The sequence below is a fragment of the Cladophialophora immunda genome (genome assembly GCF_000835495.1).
Source record: "Cladophialophora immunda strain CBS 83496 unplaced genomic scaffold supercont1.7, whole genome shotgun sequence".
In the NCBI taxonomy this organism is placed as follows: Eukaryota; Fungi; Ascomycota; class Eurotiomycetes; order Chaetothyriales; family Herpotrichiellaceae; genus Cladophialophora; species Cladophialophora immunda.
In genome coordinates, this window is record NW_015622547.1 from 1 (window position 1) to 14,969 (window position 14,969).

At 50.0% G+C, this 14,969-nt stretch overlaps 6 protein-coding genes across 8 annotated transcripts; 3 read left to right on the forward strand and 3 right to left on the reverse strand.

Annotated features, from left to right (window-relative positions):
* Positions 1–3,136: 3,136 nt before the first annotated feature.
* Positions 3,137–3,913, forward strand: PV07_10843 (uncharacterized protein; the record flags this gene model as incomplete). Its single annotated transcript, XM_016398209.1, has 1 exon — positions 3,137–3,913. One exon carries the CDS (start codon positions 3,137–3,139, stop codon positions 3,911–3,913), a length of 777 nt encoding a protein of 258 aa, XP_016242771.1.
* A 443-nt stretch (positions 3,914–4,356) lies between these two features.
* On the forward strand, positions 4,357–5,590 carry PV07_10844 (uncharacterized protein). The gene is made up of 3 exons (XM_016398210.1): positions 4,357–5,117; positions 5,172–5,338; positions 5,412–5,590. The coding sequence occupies exons 1-3, from the start codon at positions 4,364–4,366 to the stop codon at positions 5,547–5,549; spliced, it is 1,059 nt and encodes a 352-aa protein (XP_016242772.1). The 5' UTR covers positions 4,357–4,363; the 3' UTR covers positions 5,550–5,590.
* PV07_10845 (uncharacterized protein) lies at positions 5,415–8,027 on the reverse strand. The gene is made up of 8 exons (XM_016398211.1): positions 7,738–8,027; positions 7,594–7,688; positions 7,528–7,537; positions 7,191–7,473; positions 7,025–7,146; positions 6,568–6,974; positions 6,308–6,518; positions 5,415–6,253 (listed from the first exon to the last, which is right to left on the reverse strand). Exons 1-8 carry the CDS (start codon positions 7,935–7,937, stop codon positions 5,824–5,826), a joined length of 1,758 nt encoding a protein of 585 aa, XP_016242773.1. The 5' UTR covers positions 7,938–8,027; the 3' UTR covers positions 5,415–5,823.
* Positions 8,028–11,502: 3,475 nt separating this feature from the next.
* PV07_10846 (uncharacterized protein) lies at positions 11,503–12,312 on the reverse strand (the record flags this gene model as incomplete). Its single annotated transcript, XM_016398212.1, has 1 exon — positions 11,503–12,312. One exon carries the CDS (start codon positions 12,310–12,312, stop codon positions 11,503–11,505), a length of 810 nt encoding a protein of 269 aa, XP_016242774.1.
* A 518-nt stretch (positions 12,313–12,830) lies between these two features.
* On the reverse strand, positions 12,831–13,244 carry PV07_10847 (uncharacterized protein; the record flags this gene model as incomplete). Its single annotated transcript, XM_016398213.1, has 1 exon — positions 12,831–13,244. The coding sequence occupies one exon, from the start codon at positions 13,242–13,244 to the stop codon at positions 12,831–12,833; it is 414 nt and encodes a 137-aa protein (XP_016242775.1).
* Positions 13,245–13,773: 529 nt separating this feature from the next.
* On the forward strand, positions 13,774–14,903 carry PV07_10848. Of its 3 annotated transcripts, none has more exons than XM_016398214.1 (4): positions 13,774–13,913; positions 13,970–14,043; positions 14,097–14,243; positions 14,380–14,903. In XM_016398214.1, the coding sequence occupies exons 1-4, from the start codon at positions 13,874–13,876 to the stop codon at positions 14,575–14,577; spliced, it is 459 nt and encodes a 152-aa protein (XP_016242776.1). In that variant the 5' UTR covers positions 13,774–13,873; the 3' UTR covers positions 14,578–14,903. The 3 variants fall into 3 exon arrangements, with proteins under 3 accessions (XP_016242776.1, XP_016242777.1, XP_016242778.1); XM_016398215.1 differs by having other exon boundaries at positions 13,982–14,043; XM_016398216.1 differs by having other exon boundaries at positions 13,774–14,043.
* The last annotated feature ends 66 nt before the right edge of the window (positions 14,904–14,969 follow it).

A 14,969-nucleotide genomic window follows, 5' to 3' on the forward strand; every position in this document is an offset into this window, starting at 1 on the left:
CTCAAACCCTCTTCAAGGCTTTGAGTCTCTGTATATAGGGCTAGAGCTATCAGTACTAGGCGTTATTGCTTCTATCAACCTGTCTATCCACCGCTTCCCTTACATTACTAGGCTATATTATCTTAACCTTTCTATACTCTTTAGAACTTATTATAACTATTACGGATAAGATTAGGCCTATTATAAACCTAGTCTTATTAAAGTTCTAAGTGTTATCTTTATAGATCCTATACTTAGCTATTACGTTCCGTACGAGGTTAAACTAGACTTAAATAGTTACTAGATCTTCGCATTAGGCTCTCTAGTAGTCGTATCTACGTATAAATCGCGTTCGTAGCTCTTAATGTCGTTTAATAAAGTTCGATACCTAGCGCGGTCTAACGCGTAACGCGCTACGCGTTATACGCAGTTTATTAGCTATATCTCCTACACCACTAAGTCGGGGAGGAAATCCTCGCGAACATAGGTTAAGGACCTCTCGTACGAGGACTGATTCTTTAAGGTCGGTTAAATTTCGAGAATTCGCTGGTTAGTCGCGTCGGAAAGGTCGACCCTTCCTTCGATTACGGAGGGTTACTTTAGGGATATTATAGACTTTAGCAATAGATTGTACGCTCTGTTTTGGATCGCGTTTAAGAGCTTGAAGGGCAAGGAGTATTCTAGCTTCTTTCTGAGTAGATTTCATTTGTTTTGGTGGAGTACTTAAAGGAATAAGTTGAAGGTAATATATAGCGCGGAAAGTGCGCGACTCGCTATGCTGCGCGACTCGCTATGCACCCACGTTATGCTCCGTCAAAAACTTGACGAACTATATCAATGGGCGCCTTGACTTGCCATCGCCTGTTGAAGCAACAATACTGGCGTTGTCGCCGCTCTGCAAGCTTTTCAGAGTTATACCCACGGCCAAAATCTCTGTTCGCACCTTCGAGCGACCCATTCAAAGCGCCAAGTGGTACAAGTCATACATCCTCAAAAGAATCGCTGGATCGCTGAGTAGTAGCACTTATGCTCCGTTCGAAATTGAAGTGGCTTTCTCATGTCTAGCATATATGGTTACCGAGATTGACATTGATCCAGATGTCATGGAGCGGGTTTTCGCGATGGCGTATGAGGACTCCTTATATGTTGATATGCGGGTAAGTTTGTCCGCCTTGAGATGTCTTGCACCTTAAGTAACGCAATTTGACACAGTTGCTATGCGATCCCTCAATTACACCGAAGCTGTACGAAATGGTACACGCCATCGGCAATGTTGGAAAACCAGGTTTGACATTGCTAATTCCACCAAAAGAGCCGATAGTGCGAGCCATAAAACCCTCCTCTTAGAAGGTGGCGAGCAATTCGTCTTTCGATGCGAAACCAGAGAATCATTTGAGTGGGACCACGCTTCACTTGTCATTCACATACTATTACCGGCCAGCTCATATTAGCGATGAACAAGGCCAAGACAGCCAAATATATTTCTTGGAATCGGTCGTTTCGGTGTACGACTCAGGTGTATGGGTGGGCGACGTTGATATACTCAAGTCACTTAGCGATCCAGGGATTTTACATCGGTTCCACCCTTGTCCTTGTAAGGACCCGAAAAGGCATGACGGTAGCCCCGCTTTTGTCTCGGACCTAATCTCTGTTGAGGGTTGGAATGACCTTCTGGATGCCTCAATCGAACCAATTGTCATACGAGCCCACAACAACTGGATCGCGCGGCTAGCCGCAGTCGGGATCCTGGGGACGACTCGCCCATACGGAGGGCGACGTCCTATCACGATTTGCTCTTCAGATCACTGCTGGCGGTGCTACCCCATCCATGTGTCGAATGTGGCGAACGGAAACACACATGGACTCCAGCTGCCGAACATCCAAAGTACAGGTGATCCGATATACATTGATTGATTTGTTTCCAACCTTGGAGTCAGTGACGAGTTCTAAGTGTACGTATTCAAATGTGTAAGGAGCTCCTAGCTCTTGCCAAAATAAACCCTGGGCGTCAATCCATCGCCCACAGCCAAATATCGTGGGCCTTGCGTGAGATATGTACTGGTCGACTCCGAGGAAGAAGCTCCTCAGCTTGTGATGGCGAGAGTGTGTTGGCGCACAAGGACTATGATTAGTTCAAAGGGTATGGAACCAGAATGTGTGAAATCGTGCATCTACCTACATATCAAATATTGAGTATCCGAGACGATTTGTGTACACATTTAGTAGGGACATTCCTAATCATAGCACTCTCTTTATACCTTTCCATATCCTATCGTACATCTAGCCGTACAGAGTTTTCGGGTCGTAAAGCTCCACGGTAGTGGTAAGGCTGACTTTTCTATGTAGAATTGGGGCGTTGCCAATAGTCTAGGTCTTGAAAGTGGTTCCCCGTTCCAACAGAATGGTGGAAATTGTTATATAGAGTTCTATCGCCATTATACATCTTTATGTCCAACTCATCTACCCATTCGATCCTATAAGTTTTTCCTAACTTATATATCGAAGGCGGTCTTCACGCCTCTACACCTACGGCCAACACCACCGAATCCGACGCGAAGAAGTCTAGGTTAGTCCTAGTAACGATAGCTAAGATAAGACGACCTAGGATGAATCAAACGAAGATTGAATAACGCGAAATCAAACGTTTTAGGGGCTCATAATCTATAGGACCAACTTGATTGATTGATCTTCTATCTAACTAGTGGGGACGCGCGCGCGGCAGTTTGGCGTGCCGATGTGAAAATCTAGCCCGGCTAACCTTCTCAGTTAGGCTAGGGCAACACGCAAGGCCGGTGAAATGCCGGTGATCACTCAGTGACGTAATACACTTAGCCCTTGACAGCAGCTAGAATATTAACCACTCTTGCCACTTTAATTAGAACTTATGGACCTTCCTAGAATAGTATTAGTCTTGACAGTGCGGGGAAGGGGAATTTCCGGAACATTGAGTTCCTTATTTGCCGAGTATATAGATAAAGAGGCCGTTGAGAACCACCATCACCTCCTCCCCATTCTATCCCTCCTCCTACTCCTTAGACTGGTATTACGTCCCTCGGTACCAGTCTCGAATACAGCTATCTAGAGTCACAGTGTTTCTCCTGATCTGACTTTTTTAATTCATTCATGTAGAGGAGTTTTACTAGTCATCTCCTTGACAATGGCTCAAACTCAGGCTGTTGCGATCATTACTGGGGCAAGTCAAGGACTAGGAGCGGCGTCTGCGATCCGACTCGCCCAAATCTACTCAGCAATTGTTCTGGTTGCCCGCAACGAGCCGCTGCTAGCGCAGGTTGCAGCGCAGGTAGAAGCAGCAGGGGCCAAAACACTCATCATCCCGGTGGACCTCTCCCTGCCAGCGTCCGCAACGGCAGTAGTGGCAGCAGCGGTCGATAAGTTTGGGAGGATTGATGCCCTCTTCAACAATGCCGGTTCCGTTAAGCCAATCGACCTTTTCAAACTGACCGACGAACAGTGGAACGACGGATTCAATCTGAAACTGCATGGCGCACGGCGACTGACCCTCGAGGCCTGGCCGTACCTGAAAATCTCCAAGGGTGCTGTGTTGTTCATGTCCGGCGTGGCGGCTGAGGCCCCTAAAGCAGGCAATGCGGCGGTTGCGGTTGTTAATTCCTCTGTCAATGCGTTGTCCAAGGCGTTTGCGGATCGTGGACTCGAAGATGGTGTGCAGGTCAACACAATATTGCCTGGCCCTGTTGAGACTGAACGACTGGTGACGATGGCCACGGAATCTGCTCGCGCCAAAGAGATCCCCCTGGAAGAGGCCAAAGGCAACTTGCTGAAGTCCATGGGTATACCCCGATTTGGAAAGCCCGAGGAAATCGCAGAGCTTGTCGCGTATTTACTATCTCCACTGGCGCGCTGGATGACTGGCTCTGCAGTTAGGATCGATGGCGGTGTGGTTAAGGGGATATGAACCTTGGGATATTTGTTATCCTCGACTTTCTACCTCATGCCCTCTCTCTTTGTCATTCTCTTCTCTCCTGCTTTGCCTTCAAAGGCCGAGGCTCTGCTGTCGGCTTTCCTTTTGGCCCATTCCCTTTGGATTGGTAAGGGTTTTCTAGAAGTCTAAGCCCTGAGTAACTTCACGATATAGCTCACAGTTTCCTCACACTGAGAACGCCCTTGTATAGTTACATTCCATATTACTGAGAGAATTGATTAAACTACTTCTTGCTTTTGGGACATCTCAGTTCATGTGTGCTTGGATACTTCCTCGCAAGGCCCTGAGCCCGATATATATTATTATGTCCCGGCTGACCTTCCTGTGCTACCCGGGCCCTAGCTTCCTGGGCTTACTTATAACACCCGCTTAAGCCTCGGGACATGGCTTCGCTCAAAACCTAACTTTCTCAGTCTCCTCATCATGGTTCAAAACAAGAGCCTGATCTTCAAAAGCGTGCCGATCCATGCACCGGTTCCAGATGTGCACCTAGGCATCGAGGAGCGGAAATTCGATGTTGCGCAGGATCCGCCTCATGGAGGGGTAACCGGCAAGACGCTCTATGTCAGCCTCGACCCTTACATGAGAGGCCGGATGCGGACTGCAGAGGCGAAATCATACTCTCCCGCATACACCCTCGGTGAGCCGATGACTGCGTACGCCCTGGTCCAAGTCATCAAATCCGACAACGGCAAATACACCAGAGGAGACATTGTGTACGGCCAATTCCCGGTAGCGGAATATAGCGCCATACCTGACGAACTCCTCTCGCGAGACCTCGTCCGCAAAGCCCACCCCATTCCCAACGCGCCGCTATCCAATTGGCTTAGTCTACTAGGTTCGACTGGTCTGACAGCGTTCTCCAGTCTCTATGAGCTTGGAGCGCCAAAAAGGGGAGAAACCATCTTCGTCTCGTCAGCCGCCGGTGCTGTCGGGCTTTTTGTCGGCCAGATTGCCAGGATCGAGGGTTTGACGGTTATTGGTAGTGTCGGCGATGATACAAAGCTGAGTCTTATCAAGGAGGTGGGTTTTGATGATGGCTTCAATTATAAAAAGGAGAAGGCAGCGGACGCTTTGCGACGACTGGCACCCCAAGGGATCGACATCTACTATGACAACGTTGGAGGCGAGCAACTTGAGGCCGCCCTTGGTTCTATGAACAACTTTGGGAGACTCAGTAAGTGTCGCAGGTGTTCTTCAGACTTGTTTCTGGCTAATTATCTATGCGTAGTTGAATGTGGCATGATATCTCAGTACAACAAACCTCTGGCTGAGCAGTATGGCGTGAAGGGTCTATTCAACATCGTCTCGAAGCGACTTAAAATGGAAGGCTTCATCGTTACGGACCCACGTTTCGGTCCCAGATGGCGTCAACTCAGGGACGAGAAAATGCTCCAAGTGAGATAACCAATTGCCTCCTCAAAACAAGTTGAGTACATTGACCGTATACTGACATGTACTTCCTTCACAGTGGCTCAAAGATGGCAAGATTCGAAGCATAGAACACATCACCGAAGGGATTGAAAACGCTGCACAGGCCTTTGTCGATATGCTTGAGAGCAACAGAGCAGTGGGAAAGGCAATCTTAAAGGTAGCAGATCCAGAGTAACGGACTTCATACTTGACCAGGCCGTTTCCTATACGCAATCCAAGTATTTTGAAACATATGCAGGGAAAGTCTAAGGGTATTTTAGCTTCTGAAGTGGCCAGAGATATTTCCCAGGTACACGGTCTGAATTGCTCAGTTCGTAATTCGCCGTGCGTTTGACCACACTATCACAACTGCAGATCAACACAGCCTCAAACCTCCACCGCTTGCACCGATGCATTGCTGCTACTGATCGCCATCTCGAACAAGATGATCAATACTGAATTTTGATAGTTTAGATGAGGTTTCTGATGGCTGCCATGACATAATCTTTGGCACCTCTCTTCTTGTTTTCCTCCTGCATCTCCATTATGCTAGCGCGCCTCTGATCCTCGGGGACATCTGCACCACTAACGGCTCGCTGGCTCTCTCTCATGCCCGTATAGATATCAATATCTTTGGTTCTGATGAACAACGGGCGGTCTGATGGCCGAACAAACCAGCTGTAGATCTTCCAGCACAGGTAGAGGAAGATGAGCAGGGGACCAGCGAGGTAAAGTTGGAAAAAGGTATTGGCATCCAAGTAAGGGCCCCCGACTGGATAGAGTGCGACGTAAAACTGAGCCATGAGGCTGACAACGTTGATGAGCAGGCACACCCACGAGCCCCAGACGCCGAAAGCAGCCCTGAAGGGGAGCTCGTCCAAGGAATGACCGTTGTGAGCCCTGAAAGTCATTAGACTCTGAGGAGAGAAGCGGAGGGTGCATTCTGCTACTTACCAAGCTGCGCGGAAGCGAATGTGGGCCAGAGCGATACCGCTGTAGATGAAGAGAATAGAGAGACCTGACAACGACAGGAGCCAGTTGAAGATCGTTCCTCCATTACTCGCCAAGTTGATAAATGCCAGACAGCCGAATAGAAGCTGGAGGACCACCACGGACATGGGACGGCCTTTCTTGTCAACGTAGGCCAGTATCTTGGGACCCATACCTATATATGAAGTTAGCGTCGTAGGGAGTTTTGAATTCGTAAAACGCACCATTTGCAGCGAGAGCCTGAATTGTTCGAGTCGAGCCAAAAGTGCAGGAATTGGCAACGCTCATGACAGAGATCAAGATGACCGCATTGAAGATTGATGGGAGGACCTTGATGCCAGCAAGCTGAATTGCGATGACAAAAGGTGAGTGACGCGATTCGGAGCCTTCGCCACTATACAAGGGGCTGTCTGCCGGTACGATCAAACCAACGAGGAAGAGGTTGACAATGTAGAAGATGCCGATACGCCATACGACCTGCTTTGAGGCCCGGGGAATCTCCTTCTTCGGGTTGGCCGTCTCCGCAGCAGCCAGTCCGGTCAGCTCAGTTCCAGTGTAGGCGAACGCCGCGGTGACGAAGACACTGCAGAAGCCGTGAAAGCCGTTGAGGAACGCCGACCAAGGGGAATGCCTATTTCCAACTATCAGTCTTGTCGGTAGCTACTGTTAGGGCGAGATTACCAGTATCTGGCCCCAATGTAGCCTCTGTCGTCTGACGGAACGCCGCCGCAGTCAATTATTATTCCGAGGATCATGAAGCCTATGCAGGCAATAATCTTGAGAATACTGAGGCCAAATTCGACCTATCCAATTAGCTCATTGCCCGGAAGACTTTCGGTGGGCTTACCTCGCCATATCCCCTCACACCGAAAATCTGAATAACCATCAAGGCGACGAGCAGCGGGACGATCCACGCGGCATTGTTGATGCCGTCCGATCCATGCCAATAGTGAATGATGTTGCAGGCAGCGGAAATTTCGAAGGGAAGGACAGTCAACCAACTGATGGCGTACTCCCAGGCGCAGGCAAACCCAAAGGATGGATCAACGAAGCGACAGATGTACATCGTGAAAGCACCATTGACCGGATACATAACGGACATCTCCGCGAGAGCTTGCATCATGAGATAGCTAACCAGGAGTGTGAGCTGAGGACAAAGGCCTTCCAATATCTAGGAGACATACACCATGAGACCTGGGAAGAAAAACGGTTAGCTATCGATTATGTTTCTCGCAGAATATGTAACTCACCAATGATTATAAAACCAAGGAGCACAGAAGCAGGTCCACCGGTCTGGAAAGCACCACCAGAACTAACGAATAGACCTGCACCAATTGCACCACCACTAAAAGGTCGGTAAGCATGAGCTTGGGGCACTCGGTGTTTGTACTTACATGGCAATCATTTGCATATGTCGACCCTTCAGCTCGCGATGAAGCACGTACTGGTCTCCTTCCACCAGAGCACGATCCTCTGGGTCGACACTGAACTGTCGACCACGTGCATGAGCGGCGAACGAGCCCGGCTCATGGTCCGGGACATCGTCGGTGGCGTACTTCTCATTGAGAGTGTTGGTTTTGTTCTCGAAACTCATCTTGGCGACAGACGAGAGGGAGGAATGAAAGAAACAAAACCGTGTCAGAGGAAGACCGCGGTCACCCCGGTTTTAAAGCACCAAGCTTCCCAAGTATCGGCAAGCACTACAAGCACCCTTAAGCTGCGAGGGCATTAGCGACCAGCCAGCTATGGCAAATCATAGATAGGAGCTTTGTGTTGTCGCATCGAGAGTGGTTCGGGCGGCACACAACCCGGGCCCGTTCAGGACGCTCATTGGCGATCGCCACGATTAGCCACAATTAGGTGACATCGTGCCGGCGCGCCTTCATTTAGCGAGCCCTGCCTCGGCTTTGCGGAGATGGAGGGCATTTGCTGGGTGGAGAAGCAGCAGAAGCAATCGCTTGCGCCCACCGATGTGGCGCCTCTCTCATGATCGGGGTTCGCCAGATCCTCTTGGGCATCACGAGACCGTCGTGAGGGCTTTTCGACGCAGGCTCATGCACCTTCTCAAGTAATGGAGACCAGCGCTGGAAGGCGAATAGCAAGGATGCCACCAAGTAACCTGCCTGACACAGTAAAATGTCCGTCGGGTTCATCTCAACGCGATCCGCCCACCCCGGGCAAGGCCCGTAGGCTTCGCTGCCTCCCTTGCCTCCCTTGCTGATATCCTCACTGATTGGCCTGCCAAGCAGCCTCCGGAATTGCCTCCACAGTGCCCCAGTGGATTGCCAGAGATAAGGATGTTGCAGTGGTGGATCATGCCAAGCTTCGGCGGGAGCTTCCATGCGTTCTTTTGGGGGCTGCGTGGCCAAAACGAGATATGGCAAACAAAGCCGAACTTGGCCCTGTCCGAGGGGCTGGCTACGATTCCACATTTGCAAGGCTGCTTAAGAGTCAATAGAAGACGAGCGCATTCGTCGGACCCATGATCTCTCAGCGGCAGAGGTTGGTGGCTGCTTTCCAAAGAGCCAACATTTCAAACGTGTTAATGATGGCCATCCCACTCGAAGAAGCTCACCCCATAGCGAGCTCTTACCAGACGTCAGACCTATCACCACAGCCAAGAAAGTTAACCGAACGTGTCCTATCTATCACCGAAGCGGTATGACGAAGCCGGAGGAAGATCTGAGAAGAGATAGACAATCCTCGAGAAGAGAAATGCAAGTGCGGTCGTTCACCGAACAGGCGCAGACAAGATCAGGAATGGGGAGAGACTGACACCAGCCACAGTCCAGCTCTCACGGCTGGTGGAAGATGCAGGTCGCTAAAAATGAGCTCCCCTACAAATGATATAGGAAAATGATGCGAGGATCAGCTTATTCCATGGGCGGATTGATGGAGTCAGACCTTAGACGGGAAATCCATGGCCAGAGTATGACGCTTGCAGGCAGGACAAGGATTGTTGCTCACACATCGCAAGGTAACGGAGACCTGACACAGGAGTTCGAAGGCATCGTGGAGCAATAGGGGAGCACATCACAGAAGGACGAGAACATGATCGAGGAGCTTCTGAAACCCGGTCAAGAGAATGCAGCCGATATTAGCGTAGTGGAAAGGGAGAACCAAAGAAAAAAGGTCAAGAACAGTGCGAACGATCAAGTCCAGACAGCATAAAGCTGGGCCCAGGTGGTGGCAGACGTGTCCGCTGCGAGTCGTTGTTCACCCACCTCGCCAGCCTCGCAACCATCTTCTCCGAGAAGCCTCAGTCGACCCTAGTCGGTCAGCTTCTCCAGTCTCAAATTTATCGCAAAATGCTCTATCGTGCTCAACCTCAATAGTGCCAAGGAGCACATGAGCGACTTCGCACACCTTGAAAGATGCAGTCAATAGGGGTTGGAAAAGGTAAGAACCAACCTGCCAGGTGGTCTGCGCAGACGTGCAGACGGAGCCGAAGAGGAGGAGGAGACCAAGCCCCTCCTTCGCATCTCGAGGACGGCGCGGACGTCGCGCCAACGTGGCTCGCTTCGACTATGCACAAACTTGGGGAATCATGGTGCCCGGCCAAAGTTAATCGAGATCATTGTGACACCCTCTGTCCAGATAAGGCCGTTGTAGTGTTCAGGGAAGCGCCAAACGCAGTGATAGTAAGACCAGGCACAAATCAACCCGATCCGCTAGTTCAGCCAAGCTGTCGTCAAGGTGTATTGATCAGTGATCCCATTCTCCACTCATCAGCACGAGACAGACTGCTGGCGAGATGGATCGTCCACGAAGGAATGGAGATGATAGACATCCAAACCTATGAGTGACGAAAATACGGCCACAAGGAGGTCTCAAGGTAAATCTGACCGAGGTTGTGTGGGCCAGATATGCACAAAGCTGTACACATGCAGTAATGGAGGGCCAAGCGGACGAGACGCTGCTTATCAACGGCCACCACTGGCAGCTGATCTGACCTATTCGCTGTATATGGAGCTTCTCCGATAGTTCATTCCATTCCTGTCGAACGTCATCATCTGGATCGAGAGCTAGGGCTATCGCATATCTTGATGCATGACCAATGGCTACAACGTCATGGTCTACTAATGATCCCAGAACCGGCAAGTCTACGCGTGACGATTGGAGAGGTGATCGCTCCGCTCTCGCACCACTCAAGGTTGGAGCAAATCCTCGTCAGCTAAGACCCTGTGGGGATACGGTTCCCTCCGGATCAAGCCCAGCCTACTCGTTCCTCCGTTCAGGTTGCCAGATACGTCGGCAGAAATGACCTCGATGTAAGCCAAGATTGAGGAAAGGCCATTTCGAGCATTCTCGATACATGTGCCGTTAGCAGGTCAACAAGCGCCTCAGGCTTCAGAGCACTGGCCCGAGAAGCTGTCAGAGGGCATGGTCAAGGAGACGAGCTCAGCCTCGTCGTCGACTTTACCCAAAATGACAAGCCGTGGGGTGGTAGGGTGGTAGGCACTTTACGCTGAGGGATGAGACGCTAGAGATCCTTGCTCTCATAGATGACTTTGAACCCCTCTCGGGTCCTGCCACGGGGCATCTTCCCCTCCTACAGCCCGAACTGGAACAGAACAATGGATCTCGTCTTCGCAGGAAGTGACCTGGCGGAATATCGACCAACTGGCAAACCCCGCCGCAAGGAGTGTGGGGCGGACCACATTACTTACCATCACCGCCTTTGCGATTGACGTCTCCCAGTTATGTCCTCGACCTCGAAAAGTGTTCTAGATCGCAGATTGGAAGCGATCTCGAAACGCCATGGTCGGAGAAATGAGGAGCCAACCTAATTCTATACATGACGATGGAATAGAGGAACAGTTCACCCGATTGAGCGGGACAAACAGAGGGATACTCGATCAGTATCTGCCTACGTCGTAGCCGTCACAGCATCCGTCCTTGGCGGTGAGTCTGTCAACCTACCCACGGTATCATCAGGCCTAGACGAGGAATTGGAGCATAAAGCCCGACACAGTTGAAATCTGCCTTTTCGGCCGCTCACCGGGCCTCAGCATCCATAACGCTAGGAAGCTTATTAGAATCAATCTGCACCGAATTCACCATGACATAGGTATGAACTAATTTCATGCGTGATCCACTTCCACAACTAGGCGTCGCAAGAGCAGATGGATAAACCACCCGGCGGAATTATTAAAGTGTTACTCGCCCAAACATCCGTATCGCTCCATGATGAGCTTCGTCTTCAGGGAATCCTTGGCCAAAAACCAGCCTTTCTTTTGTAGCAATTCCACAATTTTCTCACGCGCCTTCAGCGCCTTCTGGAGGTCAGACGTCTTGAAAGACGCTTCAACAATAGGCTCAAGGGTCGCATCCTCCTTGCTCTTCCGAATTGGCCAAACTTCGATAGAGAGCTTGAGTCCGTCGTCCCAATTGCCTTTGAATCGCTTTGCGTGTACCGGTCCATAAACTATGGACGTTACGAGGTGGTTCCCACCCCAGTTTGGAGCATTCCAATTCTCGAATTCTTTGGGCGCACCGTCGGTAAGGAGATCGCGTGAGACTTTCGCATTGGGCAAGTCCATTCCCTCCGATCCTTCGTCGGGAACTTCAACATCGTAGCTGATGGAGAGAGTTTGCTTCTGGTATCCTACTTCAACTTGCGCCTTGTACTCTGTTGTAGTGTCGAATCCCTCTTGTTGCGCTGTCTCGAGCGCTGTATCGATATGACCTCCGGCGGTACTAGAATACTCCTCGCCAATCGAATAGCGCTTCTTGTACGTTAGCTCAAAGTTATTTTCTCCTTCTTCCTTGCGGATGCGGAGGTTCCAGCCGCTGGTGTAGATGTCTTGATCCTTAGTGTCAATAAATTGGACGTTCATCTTCTTCGTGCTCGAAGCGATATCGAACTCTGACACGATCGCGTTGCTGAGCTTATTGTTTGATCCAAGTACTTCTGACAGCTTCAGAAGGAGCTTCACCTCGTAGTCTGGGACTAGTTTTGCGGGCATGATGTTCGAGCGATTGGAAATGCCGCTGCGAAAATATGCCTGCGTCTTGTTGGACAACAGGAAGCGAGACGATGGAAGAAATGGACGGAGGGACATCGTCGATTTCAATCCCCCGTAGCAGAGTTGGAAGAGCTGTCGGTGTTAGTTTTGATGAGCCAAGTTACTTCGTATTTACTCCTCAGCTAGTAATCAGGTTGTTCAGCTGACCTTCGAGCACCTCTCATCAAATGAAGCCTATCCGAACCATCGTATCAAGGATTATTGCAATGATATACTTCTTGCTGCCTCATCAACTGTTTGCAAGCGTCCGGTCGTGCATTTCACGCGAGATTGCTTTTCTACTCTCCTTTGGAGGTGTTTGATCTGTAGGAATACACCAATCAGTCTCAGCTGACTTGCGACCTTTTGGTAAGAAGACCCTATATTAAGAAGACAGGAGTGCAACCCAATACAGGTAGCACTCCTCTCCTATTGACCCACGGTAGCTGAGATTCGTTCCTTCGCTTGGCTGTTCAGGTCTATTGGTGGCAAGGCTCAGCTCGACGGTTGCCAAGGGTGGTGATGGCTTTACCAAGCCGTACTGTCCAGCCAGCTGAGTGATTACCCCTCAACCATGATATCCCTTCTTTCCTCGTTGCCATTGCGAGCAGTCGTGGGGCACCCACAGCACAAACGCTCCGGCATTGAAATTGGCGTTGATTTGGTGTGTCATGGTATTCAAAAATCAGGAAATAAATGCGCCAATATATTAGCCTTGGCCTTTTGTTGAGGCCTCGTGTTCGGACACTGAGACTTCCACCTGACAGTGCATCGTATGAGTGAAGCTCGCTGGCAATGGAGGAGAGAAACAACAGAGCGGCTGTAGCTGGAATCTCAATTAAAATCCTGGCGACTGGATTGCTGAAGAAAAACATCAGATGGAGATAACTCATCCCAGTCTTCTACTTCTATGGCTGATCATCGGCTCTTCATCGTACAAACCACAGTGTCTAATAGCATCACCTCCGTTCAAACCCAGCACTTTTCTACCTTTTCCTATGGTTAGCGAAAACGTCTGCCGATATCACCAATTCTGAAATTGGACAATACCTGATGTGCAAAGAAGTCTTTGGACCTCCCTCATGTGACTGGGATGTCATGAGAGGATGATTCGTTTCAAGCCTCCAGATCATACGATCCACTTCCGCATTCGGTTGAACGACGCAGCCAGATGGGCTAGTAGATGCGACTCCTTCTTGTAGCTATTGTGTGACAAACTTCGGAAATTCTGCTTCGTGTCTTACTTGGCCGACGCAAGGCGATTTCTATCCATAGAGTGGTGCTGCTGGGACCGTCTCCTGATGGGTCGGGCCGCTTGCAGCGAGAACTTTCTTAGATCCAAAAGTTAACGTGTGTCTTGGGTGACTTTATCAAACATAGAAAACCACGAGCTGGCGCCGGCTTAGCCAAGCCATGACAGAGGATCTCTCCATGCTATGATTTAAGACGCGACGGTGTATCGTCAGAGGTGATGCACCGCTGAAACTCTATCGGAACACTCTCATAAAACGTCAAGTCAGTAATGACTACTGTTATTGAACTGCCCCGAGCAGGTAGCGAAGGTAAAGAATCTCAGCGCATGCCCGCAAACTACGGTGTATTGAACCTGACGCTCTAGATTCTGCAAAAGTCATCGTAGGCCACCATCGCCGTTACTCTCATACCGCTGAAGACGATCAACTTGTCGTGCTTGTAAGCATACCAGATCCTCGGCGATAGTCAATGTCTCACCCAATGTCCACTAGGAAAAGATGCCACAGGATAAGGTCCCGCTGCCGGAAACCGCTTTCCTCTCCCTCCATCCTCTCGAGCCAGTCTTACAATTTGAGACAGCAGGGGCTGCTGAAAGCTTCAGGGAAAAATGTCCATTCGCAAGAATTCTCTATCCCGTTGTAAGTTACCGCCACCTCTCGTTGTTAAAGTCCACACAACGGCGCTCTGCCACAGCTATAATGCACACATTTTGTTCATTTAATGTTGCAGAGATGGTACAGGTTGCTCCTCAGCTCTAACGAATCTCCCATCCAGACGCATCCGAATTGGGTATATATCACGCTACCGAAAGGTCTGCTCGGCGTTTTCACAAAGCATGGGAGGATGGGCTTTGCATTCGAACACTATACCGACGCGAAGTTCTTCGATTGCTCGATAAAAGGTGTCGGTGACATTCGCGAGGGATTCGATCACAAGCACTGGAAGGTATATGTGCCGAAGGAGAAATGGTAATGCAGCTCACACTCTCGTCGTGAATGCTACAATATGGAGAGAGCGCAAGCACGAAATTGAAGGGCGGCACACTCTAGCATCCTCTTTGTGATTCCAATCACGGCACGATTCTTGCCGTCCAACTGAAATACTAGCGGCCATTTTCTGTCTCTACTGTACCGGACAGACTTCATTTTATGTAGAGACATGCCGGTGCCACGATGTGCGATCTGTTCCACGCATAGGTATTTACACAGAGTATCCCGATGCAAAACGGGAATACCTTACAAAAATCCTCTAGTTACAGCCTCCTGAATACCTTGATACCAGATACTAGCCATCTTTTGGTAGCCAATATCGTTTGGGTGTATTCCGTCTACAAAATCACAGAGCTGAGGGCCCGTAGCACCGTG

Coding starts and splice junctions, on each gene's coding strand:
- PV07_10845 (XM_016398211.1), bottom strand. CDS start 7,937: ATGAGTTTCGAGAACAAAACCAACACTCTCAATGAGAAGTACGCCACC. Junction 6,975..7,024: donor TACATTGGGGCCAGATACTG/GTAATCTCGCCC, acceptor AGTTGGAAATAG/GCATTCCCCTTGGTCGGCGT. Junction 6,254..6,307: donor ATTCGCTTCCGCGCAGCTTG/GTAAGTAGCAGA, acceptor AATGACTTTCAG/GGCTCACAACGGTCATTCCT.
- PV07_10844 (XM_016398210.1), top strand. CDS start 4,364: ATGGTTCAAAACAAGAGCCTGATCTTCAAAAGCGTGCCGATCCATGCA. Junction 5,118..5,171: donor GAACAACTTTGGGAGACTCA/GTAAGTGTCGCA, acceptor ATCTATGCGTAG/TTGAATGTGGCATGATATCT. Junction 5,339..5,411: donor GGGACGAGAAAATGCTCCAA/GTGAGATAACCA, acceptor CTTCCTTCACAG/TGGCTCAAAGATGGCAAGAT.
- PV07_10848 (XM_016398214.1), top strand. CDS start 13,874: ATGACTACTGTTATTGAACTGCCCCGAGCAGGTAGCGAAG. Junction 13,914..13,969: donor GCCCCGAGCAGGTAGCGAAG/GTAAAGAATCTC, acceptor CTGACGCTCTAG/ATTCTGCAAAAGTCATCGTA. Junction 14,044..14,096: donor ACGATCAACTTGTCGTGCTT/GTAAGCATACCA, acceptor AATGTCCACTAG/GAAAAGATGCCACAGGATAA.